The 18,109-nt window shown below is 36.8% G+C and overlaps 1 protein-coding gene across 3 annotated transcripts; it reads right to left on the bottom strand.

The window, feature by feature from the left end:
* Window positions 1–653: 653 nt before the first annotated feature.
* Window positions 654–8,346, bottom strand: LOC113332556. 3 transcript variants are annotated; one of them, XM_026579099.1, is made up of 8 exons: window positions 7,587–8,346; window positions 6,358–7,365; window positions 5,290–6,249; window positions 5,164–5,207; window positions 3,645–5,029; window positions 3,135–3,229; window positions 1,641–1,865; window positions 654–1,557 (listed from the first exon to the last, which is right to left on the bottom strand). In XM_026579099.1, the coding sequence occupies exons 1-8, from the start codon at window positions 8,082–8,084 to the stop codon at window positions 811–813; spliced, it is 4,962 nt and encodes a 1,653-aa protein (XP_026434884.1). In that variant the 5' UTR covers window positions 8,085–8,346; the 3' UTR covers window positions 654–810. The 3 variants fall into 3 exon arrangements, with proteins under 3 accessions (XP_026434884.1, XP_026434885.1, XP_026434886.1); XM_026579100.1 differs by lacking the exon at window positions 7,587–8,346 and having other exon boundaries at window positions 6,358–7,133; window positions 7,237–7,330; XM_026579101.1 differs by lacking the exons at window positions 654–1,557; window positions 1,641–1,865; window positions 3,135–3,229 and adding an exon at window positions 3,430–3,549.
* Window positions 8,347–18,109: the final 9,763 nt, after the last annotated feature.

Below are 18,109 nucleotides of genomic sequence, written 5' to 3'. Positions count from 1 at the left end.
TAAGTGGGGGTTACGGTTGGAAATGAAGATGAAACCCAACCGTAACCATGTCTTTCAAGCATCAAAAATCCATTTTTTTTACAAACTTTAGCTAATTCTGAGAAGATTTGAGCTTATGGGAACTAGTTTAGAGGTATACCTGTGGATTTTCAACCATTGATTCTTCACTTTGTCGATTTATTTCTTCAATTGGTTGAGATTCATCATCACTTTGTGTTTAACCCTCTCTACCATCTAACAAATCAACCATCTCTTGGTCTCCAACATGAGGTATGTAAAACCTGTTTTCTCTATCATATAAAGATTCACCCATCTCGAATTGGCAACTGGATTCACTCATTTTTGTTGAGTAAATCAAAATCTAGGTTTTGAAGAGAAATCTCCAAAAATTTTCTTTTTTTTCTTCTCCCTAGGTTTTCTTCCCACCAAAACTTACATCCAAAAATTATCGAGGTTATAAAAAAATTTATTAATTTAGTTATTAGCTTATTAATTTAATCGTTAGCTAATTAAATAAAATTAACATTAACTAAATAAGGATTATTTAGTCTTTATAAAAATAGTTTAGAAATGGTGTTTCTGAAATTACTTATAGGTGACCTGTTTTTGTCCTATTAGATGAAGCCCCTCTATTGAAATGTGAAGCCCCTCTATTGAAATGTGAAGCCCCAGTAATAGGTTTCTTTAATTAATATGAACATTAAAAAAAGTTGTCCACCAAACCAGATACAACAAGTTGCTAGGGGAAAAGAGGAGGGGAAGGAAAGAAGAACAGAAGAGTAGGAGCAATGAAAAAAAAAAAAAACTCTCTCAAGAAAGAGCACCAAGGTCATTATTCTTCTTGGCCAGAGACCGTATCTTAACGTCAATATTGGACTTAGTTGCTTCTATTTCCAAAACAACAGCAGCTGCTTCGGTGGCTAAGCGTAACTGAGTGGCCTGATGTTTTATCAGCTTTCGTTTACTCTCTGCAACTTCCTCTTCCAACTGAGCAATCTCAACATGCAATAGCTGACGGCGAAAGTTACGTCTCTCCTCAATAGCAGCTAGGAGACTCTCCAACCATGCAATGTTAAATTTCAGAATCCGAGGGAGCTTGATTGCCTCCTTCCAAACAGCCCAATTCTCCTCAGAAGGACAAGCCTCACCCAACTTCTGTATTGCTAGCACGGTATCAATTAACGTCCGTGTAGACATGATAAGCGTGTTCCTCTCTGAAATAACTTCCACAGATGCTATATGACCATGCATCTCGACAATCCACTTATAGAAGTCCGTTTGTTCAGGAGAAACTGGAAAATTATACACCGATACAAAGTCTGCACAACCATACAGAGTAGATGCAGTGGCAGAACCAGTGAAGGTGAACCAAGTGGCCTTCCCCTTCAAAGAGTTTGGGGTACTGATAGCTCTGTCAGGAGATTGATGGTGTTGTGTTGGAGTAGTCTCGGAATGACTAGTATTAAATTCGTCCGAAGTATCTATCAAGACCCGAGTTCGCTTTCTGCTGTTCAGGATCTCCCCTGCATGCCGTTCACTCTTCCCCATGTTGGTGTCCTAAGAAATGAAACAACACTACCAAAAATTTCAGATTCTCAATAAAAAATATAAATGAGTAGGACTAGTGGCAAGACAATTACCGCTTGAGAAGTGTCAGTAAAAAATTTGTTACCAAAACCACGATAAAAATCTGCCCCACGAGAAGTGGCGTCAGTATCACGATATGGCCAACCCCAAATAAGAGACCCAACTTCAAGAGCACATGCACCTAGAGGATTTGAAACACCTTGGAGGACACCCGACCCTCTGTTCAAAATCTGCAATTCTCTATGTGCCGTGACGCTGCTATTTTCGGGACCGCACTCCTGCATAAAGGGTTTGGCTGAGGGTTAGAGTGCATAAAGGGTTTGGCAGAGGGTTAGGCCCAGGAAACCGCAGAAGCCTGTACCCTATACCATTTCTGGGTTCTACAGTAACATCCTATGAACGTTGTGTTAGCATATCAACCATTGATCATGCTTAAGGTGTACTTTATTAGTTTTAACATGCTTTACATAATTAGGATTACAAATCACAACTTAGGCTGATAGATACAACTTACTTTATTCCTAGGATTACATGTTCTACATCTAGAAACATTAACATGAATATCGATAGGAAGAAACCATGCTTTATGCTTAACCTCATCATGTTTACATACAACTGCTTCATGCTTATACATATTGCTACGCAAGATCAGGTAGCAGAATCAAGTAAAGAAGTAATAGGAGAGTTAAGATATACGTGATTTTTACTTTATTGATGACTAGACAGTAGTTAACAGAAGATACCTTTAGTTTCATAAACAGCATCAGACAAGTATAACAAGATAATACCTTGGACTGGGTTATGATCATCTTAGACAATTGTTTCTGTAGACAATTACTTATAACATAACACTCTAAACTAAGTTCTTTTACTTGGAAGTTCTTCATCCACTTCTATCACCCTTATCTTTCTAACGGCAGAAGTAAACTTTAAATAAGGCTAGAAGGGACTCCACCTCCAACTAACTTAGACATGTGTCCCTTAACCACAAAACAAAAACTTTTGCCTTTAGTACATGATCTAAACTTAACACACACTTGATTAAGATTAGGCTAATCCGATTATATTAAACTAAACATGATTTGATGCTAAACCATAATAAAGCCTAACATGTTGAACTCAAAGATAAGAGTGAAACTCCCTTCTGGCAGAATGCACTTCTGGCTTGACGGTCGAATACGAAAATCAGACTCTTTATACCTACCGTTTAAATGCTCAATACTAAGTGAATCTTAATGCTCATCGCTACAATTGTCTGTTCCACGCAAAAACTTACCAAGTGCTAGAACCTGACATTGTATTGAACCAGGACCCTTTGCGTTGCAATGCAATGTGAAAGTGGATAAAGGATCGGCTGCAACATACAAAGGTATAGAAAAGCTTGCCTCAATCAAGCTGTCCTAAAGTGACTAAGTTAATATTCCGGGTTGTATCTATAGCCACGGATATTTTCGACCGTCAAACGCGGCTTACCCAACAATTCAAATGTAAAACCCCTTCAGCACAACGCTTAAAATAACTTATCTCCCTAGTGAAGTGGTACGTACCTTTGCAGACGAAGCAGTATCCTCGGGGCGAGTCGCAGGACCACGAGGCGGAGACTGCAAATTCTCTTCGAGATTTATAAAGTTCTTACCTTCACCTGCAGCGAAGAAAACACTCCATCAACAACTTCTCGAGAAAAAACGCTACAAAAAAAGGGGGAAAGAATACAGCAGAAAGAAGAAGAGCAACACAACAAAAGCTACAAGATCTGCATGCCTCAAGAACACTAAACTAAAGAAAAAAGTGCCGAAGCAAAAGATGTAGCCATTCCCCTCTACTGAAGGAAATATATCTACTCTCATTTTCTCTGATGTGTAGTTTAACTTTGTCGGCAATTGAGTAGGCTGTCTACATCACGGCAACTACCAGCACTACATACATTACCAAAAGCTAACGGCGGGAGCCGAACCCTAGATCCTAATAAAAAAAATCAAAAAGAGAGGAATCAACATAATAATAAGCATCTCCTAAAGTTAGGAGGATTACAGGGGAACCACCACAGCTAGTGTTACCTGTTTGACCCAACTCGAATCCCATGATCTCCTTAAACTTTTCAATTCTGTTCAGATAAGGTGTTTTCCAGACTACAGCAGCCTTGGAGACGTTAGTATCCCAGCGGCGATCAACTTGAGGTATCGGAGCATCAGGTTTCAAGTCCAAGTTGATGAAGTGATTTCCATTAACAAAGCCAAAAGCGATAATATTGTGAGGTTGTCCTTCAGGTGGAGGTTCCGAAAGGGGTAGAAATGTTAAATTTCCGGACTTCAGAGAAAGTGATATGACCACGGCCTTAAATGCATTAGCAATCACATAACCTGCATCAGGTAAATTCAACCAATATTGGGTATCAGCGGCAAGGTCTTCAGAGTACTCGAAAGCTTTTCTCATTTTTGCAACTGTACCGCTGTCCATAAGTTTCACGTAGAGTTCTTCATTTTGAACGACCTCCTTCAGCAACAATCTTCGAACCTGCTTCCAACCATCTTTTGCCTCATAACCTGCTTGCATTGCAACAACTCTATAACCACAATGTCCATCTTTTTTCACGTCTACAATGTTATTTATATACTCCTGCATTGGTTCAGGAATCTGTTCCCAAAACCTCAAATTGGAAGGGCTTTGGTGGTGTGCATTCAATGAAACGGATGACGAAGCAATCAAATTTTGTCTCTGCTTCTTAGATACTTCATGTATTGTATCCAAAGCCCTTTTCTTTGCTCGTTCTGCTGTTTTGCAATTAATATCTATTTGGAACTTAGACTGCTTCATAATGTGTTTAATCTCTTGTGTCGTAATATTGTGATCTTGCCTTACTTTATCAATAATATGACTGCTCACCCATGTAGGAGTTGCCAGCTTATTAGTAGTAACCTTCAAATTCAAACGTTGGCATGTATGCGCGTTCTGTATTTCGGTTACAACGTAATTACTTCTCTTGCAACCATTGGATTTAGCACGTATTTTCCATTTACAGCAACCTGATGTGTCTGAACATGCAGCAACAATTCTTTCCCCCGTCGATTTGGAAAATTCAACTTCAGTATTACTTAGTATTGCGGCATCCTTTATAGCGTTACGACACTCTTCAAGAGATGCAAAGCTTTGGTCTTTAGAGAACAAAATTCTATCTTGATCTCTCATAGTACAACCATCCGGTCTAACTGGGATACTGGCACCTGTGGTCACTTCTTGACCCTGTGGTTCTTCAATATCATTTTCCTCATCATTGTCGTTTTTATGATCAGCTTTTACATGTTCTAACACATTTTCATAAGCCTCATTACCATCAGCTACTGCAACTTCATGGCCAGCTTTTGTATCTTCACCAAGCTGTTCTTTGGCATCGTCATATACATTTATGGAACATGATCGACAGGTATCGCCTATTTTGTTACTCCTGAGAATAAAGCATATGATGATGATATATATTAAGAACTAATAACTGAAATTTATTAAAAAGGAACTAATAAATGAAGCATCAACCCGATCAAAAAAAAATAAAAAATGAAGCATTAGTAAATTGATTTATACCATATCGGAATAAGTGTTTCCATTTCATCCTCATCCTCATCCTCCTGCAACAATAAACATCTTATTCTTGAAGAAAGTACAGAAAAGAATGATGTATCACAAGAAATTCAAGTTTTAATTAAGTACCTCATTTCTGAGACATGCATTTAGAATTTGGAAAATAGTCCAACCCCCGTCCTGGTAAAAGAGAGGACTCCGCAGCAAAAGTTTCAATGTCACTGAGTTTTCATCATCCATGGAAAAATGAAGGACCCTCTTCTTTCTGACTGTCACGTCACTGAAGTATTTCGGGTAATATGCAGATAGTTCTAGTTCATCAATTATGTTACTGCCCTCTCTCCCGCTACTATTTGCAACTGTGATTACTGCAAAATACAGAGGAAGGGGCCGTTCTCTACCATTAATGTAATTTGGGCCTTCTCTGTTCTTCACAAGAATTGAAAGACTATATCCAACTTTTGTACTCAATAGATGCTTTACTATCTTGATGTATCCATCAGCCAAGGATGACATTGGATTTCGATCCACTTCCTTAGCTTTCAAAAGCTCATCTTCAATGTACCTCTCCATCAACATTTTCAATGCTTCGTATTGTCTGTATTCTATTGCAGTTCTAAGAAGGTCCGAATTCTGTTCCCTGCTTGCTACTCCAACACATTTCCACCAAATAGGGAGCAATTCATTAATAACAGAAATTTTGCCTCTCTTAATTGCAAGATCAAGAGGAGTTACGAAAAATTCTCCACACCTATTTTTCACTGGAATAGGACTACCAAAACACTGACTGAAACACATTTGGGTAACCAGTTCTTTAACTACCTCCAGGTAACCTTTAGCAGCAGCTATGTGAAGTGGATTACGCCCCTTATGATCTTCTGTTGTCATAAAATTAGGCCTCTGTCTTATAATCTCTCTGGTGCAATCGTTTAGCTGCCCAGTCCTCACAGCAATGTGTAATGGTGTTCCTCCGAGAGGTAATGCACAAACATAATCCAGAACCTGTGGATCTTCCACTTGTAATTTAGAGAAAACTTCATAATCGTCAATTTGTATAGCGTCCAACAACCATATCACATTTTCATAACTCTGCTTGTAAGAGCGAAAACCAACAGAAATTTCTTTAGTCGAACACCAGTCCTACAGAAAAGAAATTAATCAACGGAATCAAATGAATGGGGAAGATATTATAGTTACCTGATATTCTACGAACCCCATCACATTAGTTGTCTTACCTTCACCTACCAGGTCTAACACAGTCTTCCCATCCACATCTCTGATGCCCAAGATCCCTTTAACCATGGCACTTCTTATCAAGATTTTCAATGTTACTATGGACCTTGAATCCACTAACAGACTAAGAATTGTCTGATTTGTGGTTTTAGAAGTCACTTCTCTAATATAATCTTGATACTTAAAAGAGGTTCCGATACTTTGGTTCTTCTTGCATTTGATGACTACAAAGTATTCCTTTCCTTCCCCAAATTCTCTTTGGAAGCATATCTTACTCTCTCTTTGACATAATAACTCCTTCACAATTATTACATAGCCATCAACCAGCAAGTCCAAGTTGGAGTCTCCACACTCCCAGTCTCGGGCATTATTGTTTGAGAACTCTTCTTTGATGATGTACCACTCCAACAAAGTTTTGAAAGCTTTAGCCTTGTTGTTTGTTAAAGCACAATGAAGAGCCGTCTCATTCTTCTCGTCTGACACCATTCCAGCGCATTCCCAACAAGTTGAGAGCAACATGTTAATAATACTAACTCGTCCATTCTGCGCAGCACAGTGAAGAGGAGTATTGCCATCCATATCTTTGAGAAGACATACAGTACTCGAACCCGACTGATAAATCAATATTAATTTCGCGATATGAAAGTACCCCCATGCAGAAACGTAATGCATCGGGTATATATTTTCTTGCTCCCGATCTTCGTCGGATTCATATTCATATCGAAATCTATAAATCTCATCTAGCAAATCATCAGTTTGCCTGGTTAATACACAAATGTAGAACTGTGTCTCCAGGGGACACGATCGAGTAGAAAGTGCTCGGAAGAGAAGTGGATCACTGACCAGGAATTTTTCCAGTAAGTGGTTGCCCAAGCAGTCCTCATATTGAATAATCGACAAGAGCTTTATATTCAAGGTTTCAAAAACCTCGGTCCGGACATCATCTGACAGCCGTGGAGTTTCCAGTAGCAGCTAATTATAAAGCACAATAACATATAAATGAGCGAGAGTAACAGTAAATAAAATCAAATTGGTGCTATTAAACAGAATTTTTAGTTTTGTACATGCCTCTCTAGTGGGCTAGTAAAACGGGTGGGTTGTGGTACCCATGAACTAAGGTCGAAACTTGTCTATATCCAAATTTAAAAAGAGTTTTTTTTTTTTTTAGAAAAAAATAGAGAGAGTTAAATAACCTTGTTTGTAGTTTTGATGATTTCCACTATGTTGCTATCCCAGTTCTCCATCTCCATATATTTTATCGCCAGTGCACGAAAGGTTTGGCGCTGGTTGCCTATAAGGGCACTATAAAGAGCCTCCTCCATGAAAATAGTTTTTTCACCACTAGTAAATGGTGAGAATGAGAGAGCATTGAGTAATAATTGAACAATTTCCATGTTACCTTTGATGGCTGCATAATCAAGAGGAGTCTTGAAATATTTATCATAACGAAAGAATGGACTCGCCCTATTTTTGATGGTGCTGATAGATATTGATTCCTTTACAATCTGGACATATCCATATTCTGAAGCCAGGTGAACCAGGTTCGTTTGGTCTTCATCCAACTTTGTCTCAAATTCAGGGCATCTTCCTATGATCTCTTTTCTTATAGCTTGCCGGCTATCAGAATTAGTTTCTTGTCTCCACATTAGTATATCCCAAGTAAGCTCACCCAGGTTATCAGCGAGATTCATTTTGTTGCTAGAATTTAATAAAGAAATTCAGAGAGCTTGCTCAGTCTCGTTATTGAAAATTTGGTAAAATATTGTGATTCCAAAGATGGAAAACGCACTTTTTGAAGATGTTTTGAATTCAGAAAAGAATTTGAAGTTGTAATATGATTTCAAAGATGAAAATCACACGCATCTATCAGAACTTTCTGAATGTCACAGGAGATAAAAGTAGATGGATACCAGATTTCACCAACTGTAGATTTTTCATTGATGCAGCGGAAGAAAAAGAATCGGGATCTTGCTTCCCTAGTCTTTTTTTAATTAACTTCGAAAGTCATAGTCTATGAAGTTTCCAAGAAACAGCCTTCACAAGGAAAGGACCACAGCAAGTAATACAATATTTTATTACAAATCATTTTTATCTTGCTTTCCTAGTTTTCTTAATTTAACTTCGAAAGTCATCGTCTACAAAGTTTCCAAGAAACAGCCTTCCCAAGGAAAGGACCACAACAACTAATACAATATTTTATTACAAATCATTTTTGTGTTATTATTAGATAAAGAATATTACATTAACTATATGGAAGCCTAACAAGCTAACACTACTACATTAATTGAACAGGTTGCCTTATTAGTTTACCAGCGAGCCTCATTTGTAACCTAGTCAAGAAAGCCGAAGCGAATGGGGTTGAGATTATGTCAATAAGGGGACAAAATAATTCTATCTTCCAATAATTAAATATTTACAATAATAAAATAATTTATAACGATATATAAATATATCCAACTACTGTAGTACTTTTGAGATGACATACACAACTAGCAGGTCCTGGACATTTCCTATCGAGAAAAAGTCGTATCCTTGAAAAGTATTAGCACCATGTCCAACTCAAAACCAAATGGCCATGAGTCGAATCATACATAGAAATGAGCAATGTGGGGGTAAGATGAGACAAAGACTTTCTTTAATCTCCACTAGGAACAGTTTGTACTAATACGTGAGAAGAGCGGATGTCGTTTGACAATCTTCTGTGGTTGTGATTTCATTTCAAATTCAATTTTCAATCTTACAGACAATGACTCTCATCTGAGTATTTAAACACCTAAAACTTAAAACTCACTTAGCCGGTGACTAACGTTTTTATTAACAGTCACCTGACAGTTACCACACGTACAAGACACATGATTTTGCAGTCTTCACACATACAATTCACACAGATTTATATCTTGTTCCTAACACCCCCCGTAAGTGCAGGGTTTATGCATAAGCAGAGACACTGAGCTTGAATATAACTACATAGAAACAAGAACTAGATAAAATTTTTGTTATCTGATCCTGAGTAGAAAGAAATTGTACATCCAGAGCCTTTGCAGCAACTAATTCTATGACATAATGAAAAGCAATTTCTATATGCTATATCCTGTGATGAAAAATTGGGTTTGCTGTTAAATAGGTTTCTCCCATGTTATCATACCACAAAACTTGTATTCTAGGTAAATTGAAATGCAGTTCATGAAGTAAGGATTGCACCCAAAGCAATTCTGAGGTAGCATCTGCAAAGGAACGATACTCTGCTTCAGTGCTAGATCTTGAGACAGTTTTATGTTTCCTTGAACATCAGGAGATGAGATTGGGACCAAGACAAAGTGCCATGCCACTTGTAGATCGTCTATCAGTTATATCACCAGCAGCATTAATTTGAATAAGCTTTTAGTTGAAGAAATATTGATCTTTTAAACTTAAAACCATAAGAAACGGTGTCTTTCAAATACCTTAATATCCTCTTGACAACTGACCAATATGCATTGTTGACATGCTTTATTTACAACATAAGAAATGTCAGGTCTAGTGATTGTTGCATATTAGAGTGCACCAACTGTACTTTTATAGAGAACTGGATCTTCAAAAGGAGTATAGTTAACCACAGAAGTTTAGGAAGCTATAGGTGTAGCACAACTAGCAGCACCATCTATTTTAGTTTTAACTAACATATTAGAGACATACTATTCTTAAGATAATAGCATACCTGCAGAGTTCTGGATAACATGAATTCTCAAGGAAAAATGCAAGAGACCAAAATCCTTAATATCAAATTTCCTGCCTAAAGCAACAATCAAATGGTCCATGTCATAAGAAGAGCTCCCTGTCACCAAAATGTCATCCACATAGATTAATATGTAAACTGCAGATGTAGATGTCACTTTATAGAAGAGGGAAGTATCAGTTTTTGAAGAAGAAAAGCCATTTTTGACCAGAAACTGGCTTAATCTGTCAACCCAATCCCTTGGGGATTGTTTCAAACCATATAGAGACCTCTGAAGCTTGCACACATGATTTTGGAAGTAATTTATCAGTATAACCTGGTGGCTGAATCATAAAAACATCCTCAGACAAGTCTCCATGTAAGAATGCATTCTTGACATCCAGTTGTCTAATCAACCAGTTCTTGTAGAGAGAAATAAAAAGAATAATCCTCACAGTTGTTGGCTTCACTACATGGCTAAATTTGTCTTGATAATTAATCTCTTCTGTAGTTGTAGCAATCCTACAACCTACACCCTTATGATTTTATCAAGAACAAACTAAGACATGATAAGAAATCTCTAAAAATTCTTTTATTAAATTATGGAGCAAAACACAAATTACTAATGAGAAAACCCTAACTTGGAGAACACAACAACTTTCTCTCTCCAAAGTTTCTCACCACAACTCTCAGAAAAACATATCTCTCCAACTACAATGGCTTATGGTCCCTTTTGTACGGGTTACATAGTGGATTACATCTAATTAATCCTTTATTTTCGAAATGTGGAGTGCGATACAGTCGCCCTTACTATTGATCATCGCGTTAATACCGTGCCAGTCTTCACATGTTTGGTGTGACTTGGGGACGTCTTCGCATTTGTCAGGAGAGATAAAATGAGCATTTCATATTCGCCTGCTACTAGAACGATCTTCATCGCACTCAAATGGGTTGTGTGATATTTTTCTCCCACATCTTCTACTTGATTATAGCCTTTGGCCACCAGTTTGGCCTTATAACTTTCAACTGAACCATCATATCTCCTTTTAATTCTGAAAATCCACTTACAGCCAATCACATTTTGTCCTGCATCTGCTAGCACTAATTTCCGAGTTCAATTTTGTAACAAAGCAGTGATTTCTTCATCCATAGCAGCCCTCCAATGAGGATCTTTACAAGCTTAGGTATAACAGGTAGGAACTGTAATTTCTTCACACACAGACCGAATTTCTGAAGAAAAAATTCTTGGTTTGGGTCTTGTAATACCCATTTTACCCCTGGTATTCATGGATGAGCATTTGTAACTGTAGAAGTATGAGCTGAAGTAACATCTGATGCAGAAGTAGAAGATTTCAGAATAGAAGATGATAGATCAACTTCATTATAAATAGGGGTCAATCCAGAACCAGAAGATAACTCACTAGCAGGTAAAACAAATGAAGTAACAGACATAGTTGGCAAAGTGGCAGTTATAGATTCAGAAGAAAACAGCGAAGCACAAGGAAATATAAAGTCATTTAATTTACATCTCTAGATATAATAATTTTATTGGTATGTGGATTGAAGCACCTATATCCCTTGTGCATATGAATGTAACTAAGAAAGATACACTTAACTGATCTTGGCTCCAACTTGTGATGATTAAAATTCCTTAGACATGGATAACAAGCACAACCAAATGTGTGTAAGAGAAATAGTCTGGTTTGAGTTGAAACAAAAATTTCAGAGGTAAAAAAAATCCAGTTTTGGTGTGGGGAGTCTATTGATCAAGAAATTTGCAGTCTTAAATGTATATGACCAAAAAGATAAGGGTAAAGAAGCATGATGAAGTAAGGATGATCCAGGTTCAACTATATTTCTATGTTTTCTCTCAGTTGTGCCATTTTGAGAATGAGTATGATGAAGTAAGGATAATCCATATATAAAATTCTTGGTAATAGATGTCACGTGAAGAATATTAGAACTAGTAAACTGAATAAAATCATTGTGTAATGTGGAAGAACCAATATGAGTAATGCTCAAACCTGACCCATTGCCAACTTTGACTTGATCAGAACCTTGATATTCAGAATGCAAGTTGAGATTAGATAAGTCTGAAGTGATGTGATTTGTAGCTCCAGATTCATGTATCCATCCATATGATGAGGCAGCACACTCTTCATTATAGAAAGCAAAAGCCTCAGGTTCAGGACACCAGTAATCCTCAAATTCATCACCATATGAATCATAGGAAGTATGATATGCTTGTATCATTTAATAATCATTAGGCATAAATTTGTATATGCATTCAGGAGCTAAGTATCTTGGCTTCTTACAAATCTGACATTCGACATAATAGTCATATCTTGGTGAAGGAGGATGGAAATTGGTTGATCCACCAGTATGGCCAAATCTACCACCATTAAAGTTTATGCCTCCTCTGAATATACCACCTTTTCTATTTCCTCTAAATATATAATTACTATTTCTTCCAAAATTACCACGATTTGAAGTATTATTCCAAGGTGAATATCCATAATGGTGAGGATATGAGGTACCTAAATAGTGTGGATAATCAATATGTGGATTGGCATGTGCACAGGAATGAGAATATTGGTATTGTAGTTGTATCACATTGACAGAAGCAGTAGTGAGATCCACCTTAGATTCAACAACAACTCTAGTTTCTTCGGATAACATAAATCCAAGTTCTGAAGAAGTAATGAGATTATGATTCTTTAACTGTTGAATATAAAACGACGTTTTAAAAGCATTGAACTCAGAAGGTAAGCCTTGTAAGATGTGAATTACCAAATCTTCATCAGAAACGTTCTACCAATTTGAGCTAATTTATGATAAATTAAACGAGCCTTGTTGAAATACACAAGCATGGAGTCTGAACTCTTCTTTAAGCCTATGAGATCTGTTTTTAGTTGCACAAGTCGAGATTTGGTTGTGGGATTGTAATTATTTTCTAATCATGTCCATATCTCATGAGAAAATGTACAATCAACAACCTGAGAGTGAATCTCTTCAGTACAAGTAGTAAAAACCCAAGTTAAAAGAGCAGAGTCTTGATTTACCCAACAAGCGTGGCTTGGATTGCGAACGACCTCATTCTTTGGATCTGTATTAATGAAAGTAAGATCTTCCACTATAGCAGTACCAACAACAGATGTTCTTCTGAAAAATTTAACTGGACATTGAAAAGATCCATCGACGAATTTAAACATATCATAACTACGAAGTAATGGAATAATTTGAGATCTAGAGAGGATAATTTGTTGCAGATAATTTATAGAGGTTTGAAAGTTAAAGCAATGTGTTTATTTGAATTAGACATTGAAGATTATTGAGGTTTGAATGAAATTGGAATTGATTTAGAGTTTGGAAAGGTATCTGATACCATGTGAGAAAAGCAGATTTTTAAAAATGTTCTCTGGTTTTGATTTCATTTCAAATTCAATTTTCAATCTTATAGACAGTGACTCTCGTGTGAGTATTTAAACATCTGAAACTTAAAACTCACTCAGCCGGTAACTAACGTTTTTATTAACTATCACCTGGTAGTTACCATACGTCCAAGACACATGACTTTGCAGTCTTCACACACTCAATTCACACAGATGTATATCTATTTCCTAACACAATATGAAAAGTTTTTGCTATTTAGTAAGTAACAAAGACGTATGTGCGATGCACTTGCTGACTTGTTTGCATCCATTCAACAAGTTTAATTTACAGAAATATTTAATAGCAAATATGAAACACCAATTAGAAAAACATGGTAGGGAGAAATTTTTTCACTAATTGGTGTTTGTCTTCAGCCATTCAGCAAGAACTTATTTAAAGTTTTTCTTTCCCTTTGTGCAGTACGGCGCCATTCTTGATTGTGTGTTTCATTACTTTCCTTAGCTGAATTCACTAATTGATGGCAGCGTTTTTTGCCTCTTTCAGCAGCTGAACTATGAGGTTGCTTGTCTTCAGCATTCTTTGCTACACTGAATTCTCGACGTGCTAGCTCGAGTAGTCTAGGACTTCTACAAAGATCAATTTGCTTACCCTCCATAGATAGGTCTGCAATGACAACACAAATCAACTAATAAAAACCTATGGATTATGATTTCCATACAGGACAACCCATATATAGAGAAAATTATCATCCAATTTTAACATACAGTCAGAATGTCATCCAATTTTATAGGTTGAGAATCCTAAATGCAGCTTCGCCAATTCAACCTAAAACACAAAATCCATGTCTCAACTTTTTGTTTCTTCCTCAATACATCAGATATGTAACCTAGATAGCAACCGGAGATGACCAAGTTTCTAACTATCTAAATACATAAAAAATATTGCAACCTAAAACACAAAATCCATGTCTCTATTTTATGTTTCTCCCTCGATACATCAGATTTATAACTTTGAATGCAGCCGGAGATGACCAAGATTCTAATTGTCTCAATGCATAAAAAAATGGATGTTTAACATTTGGTACCCAGCAAATATCCAGCAGCTAACTTTGGTACCTAACATTTGAAATATTAAGGGTTGTACCCAGATTTGCCTTTGACCGTTTAGTCAAAAGGTTAACTTAATAGTGTGTTATCTAAATAATTAAAATTAATACTCCCTCCGTTCTTAAATAATAGGCTGGTTTCATGTGTAAGTTGTACATGAAACCGGCCTATTATTTAAGAACGAAGGATAATTATTAACGCAGGTAGCGCTGATTATAGAAAAGGAATATGATCCAACCAATTTAATCTTGCGTCCAAAAACAGATTGATCCAACCGCTAAAATAAAATATCTAAGAAAATAAACCTCTCACGCCTAACATCTTTTGAACCACCGGTTTCTTCATCTTCTTCCTCCTCCTTTGCACCTGCACCACCACTAACATCCACTCATCTCCACCAACGCAACCAGCAACGTTCACCGCCGCCGCCACCACCACAATCGAATAAAATCAAGTTAAAACCCAACCACAATTTCACATAGCCATAATTAATTTCAAACACCCGTTAGCAAATGACTAATCAAATTTAAAGAATATTCAATCAATTTATGCAGAGACATATATCGTTCGCTTCCCAACATTTATCGTTCGCTCTTGGGGTTTTCCCCCACATTTGTCATTCGCTCCAGAAAATAATCTAAAGCCAAAAAAAATATTGGTTATTATCATCTGTATATCATTGGACTGGAAATTGAGCTTTGAAGAAAAACAACAATGGCTTCTCATCAATCCTTGATCGTGTATAAAAGAATGCCTTCAATTCTCCCAAAATCCGTTCGCCCTTTACAACATCACATCTTGAGATGTCTATTGATGGAAAGAACAGAAGAACAATGTTAAGATGCTATACATACACACAATGAAAAATTCAACTAAAACCCAATACCAAAATTAAGTAGAAAAGCCAAATTAAATACAAAAAAAAAAAGTAAGAGGATTAGAAAAATGACAGTGGATGCTCTGTAACATGATTATAACTTTCCGGCACCACCACTAGCAGCAGCAACAGATGTTCGAATGAATAACAAGAGAAGAATACAAAAAAAAAAAAGAGAGGATAGAGTTTAGAAGTATAAGAGAAACGATATACTGACGACGGTGTTAATGGCTATCCAGATAATTTGAGTTGCAGATGGACAAGAAGGACATACGATGATGAAGTGAGGTTTAATTTTAGGGGTTTATTAAAATAATATATTGGTCGCCATTTATTCCCATGTCCGGTTCAGGCATACGTAATTAACGTCTGTTAGGAATTTCTTGCCATTGTTACAATTAAGAAGGTTAATATAGTAATTAACTATATTCTACACCGTAAATATGATCTTAATTGAGTCAACGTTTTGACTTAGCAGTTTTTAACTGGTCTAGATATCAACCGCTAATATTTTTAAATGTTGGGTATTAAAGCTTGGAATTGGATATTTGTTGAGTACCAAACGCTAAATAACTTATAAAAAAAATTAGGAGGTATATCTACACCTCCCAATTAGATGCACATTGTACATGCATTCAATTCCATTGTTCCATTTCAGTCATATTTTAAAACATACACATTGGCAAACCGTGTAGGCTCATTGACTATAAAAATTCACTACGTTTTCTTTGAGTCATATCTTCAAACATACACATTGGCAAAGAAAATCATTTCCATATTAACAAACCCATAGAGAGAAAATTGGTCTTTGATACGTTCACCACTTTCTGCTACAAAGATACCCAAATTCGTTTTCAACCTATTGAAAATAGGCTAGTAATATACCTATTCTAGAATCAGACGGCAGTGGCAAGGAACTTGGAACTGTGGCTGGTGACGGTAGTGGTGGTGGTGGAAATTCGCAAAATAAATGATCAGAGTATCTTCCAAAACAACGTCTAGTAAATATATGTCCGCTTCTAAATCCAATAGTAAAACTTGGAATTATATTTTGTAAACAGGATGTACAACTATCTCTTGATAGATCTTATAGATGCTTAGCTAAAATTAGAAAAGGAGAAGTTTGGATCATTTGGTTTCACCAAAGGTCATATCAAGGGAACTATAACAGTAAGTACATGCATCTTTCAAGGATGTATATTTTGTGTCACATGAACAGAAGTTCTATATATATATATATATATACTGATTCCGGAACCAAGTACCGAAAACATTAAGGTGAACATGTACAACTTAAAATCTAAAAAAATGATCCTTATAAACACATGGGAAATGGGGAGAGATCCTGAGTACCGAGAGAAACCCATGGAGAGAAAATTGGTCTTTTAAGAGCAACTGCAGTGGTGCGAGTATAACCAAAGACCAAAGACTAAAAAAGAGACCAAATTTGAGTTTAGTTCGTCGTGTGGCGTAACAGGGGAGAGTAAATTTGGTCGCGCGTTGATATAAAGTTCGTTTGATCGTCAAGCGTTGATAAAGATTACGCCTGGAATCAGGCAAGATAACGCCTGAAATGGGGCGTTTATAAAGATTACGTCTGAATGTTGGGCGTTTATATAGTTAACGTCCCATGGGTTGTACATAAAGCCAACACCTGGATAAGCCAACACCTGGATCCAGACGTTTATATAGTTAACGCCCCACGAGGCGTACATAACTTATAACTAAATGTATAAAATGACGAAAGAATTATGGAATAAAAATCACTATTCCGTCCTTAAAACCAAGTGCTGGATGTGTTTGGAAGAGGGAGATAAGTCAACTAGGGAGGTGTCATGTTAGCGGGTTAATAACAACAGATGTTAAAAGGGTAAGTTAGCTGGGTTGAATGATAAAGCATTAGCAAGTTGTTAACTTTACCAACGCCTGGAATTTGAGCGCACACTATATCAATGCCCCATTCAGGCGTTAACTTTATCCCCGCCTGGAAGTCAGGCGTTAACTTTACGTACGTCCGATGGGGCGAACATTTAACCAACGTCCTATACAGGAGAATTCTCTACCAACGCCTGTTCGTTGAGCGTTAACCATACGAACGTGCGATGAATGGCGGAGATTATATCAACGCCCGTTGTGTAGGCGGAGATTATATCAACGCCCGACTATATTTGGGTTTGGTCTTGGTCGACGACCAAATTTAGTCTGGGTTTTAGTCTTTGATCAAAATTTGATCGATAGTCCGTCCCACTATACTTGTCCACTGGATCAAATATTTGGGTTTAGTCGTCCACTGCAGTTACTCTTACGATATATATATAAGACCAATACTTAAATAAAGAAAAGGCCATTACTAAATTTTTACAAACACTCAAAAATACTTAAATAACTTAATTTGATTAGGGGATCAAATTTGAACTGCTAACATGTTAAGGAAGACAACTTGAAACCAATTTTACCAAATTAAACTGATAGTATTTTAAGGAAAAGAAATGGAAACTAATTTACTAACCAATTTGGCCGAAGACTATGAGCATCGTGAAGCCTTTGAAGTGGAGAGAAAATCTTGGGAAACTCTAACTGAAACGGGAAGCCCTAATCCTATATTGAGATTTCCATCTTTTCTTTAATCTCGAAGAAGTAAGTTTC

This window comes from Papaver somniferum, unplaced genomic scaffold (assembly GCF_003573695.1).
Source record: "Papaver somniferum cultivar HN1 unplaced genomic scaffold, ASM357369v1 unplaced-scaffold_131, whole genome shotgun sequence".
NCBI classification, from domain to species: Eukaryota; Viridiplantae; Streptophyta; class Magnoliopsida; order Ranunculales; family Papaveraceae; genus Papaver; species Papaver somniferum.
The sequence above is the reverse complement of the archived record's forward strand: the minus strand, read 5'-3'. Positions and strand labels throughout refer to the sequence as shown.

Excerpts from the sequence above, each read along its gene's own strand:
- LOC113332556 (XM_026579099.1), bottom strand. The coding sequence starts at position 8,084 with ATGAATCTCGCTGATAACCTGGGTGAGCTTACTTGGGATATACTAATG. Across the intron at positions 6,250-6,357 it reads TGGGGTTCGTAGAATATCAG|AGTTATGAAAATGTGATATG; the intron begins GTAACTATAATA and ends TCTTACAAGCAG. Across the intron at positions 1,866-3,134 it reads ATACTGCTTCGTCTGCAAAG|GAGTGCGGTCCCGAAAATAG; the intron begins GTACGTACCACT and ends CCCTTTATGCAG.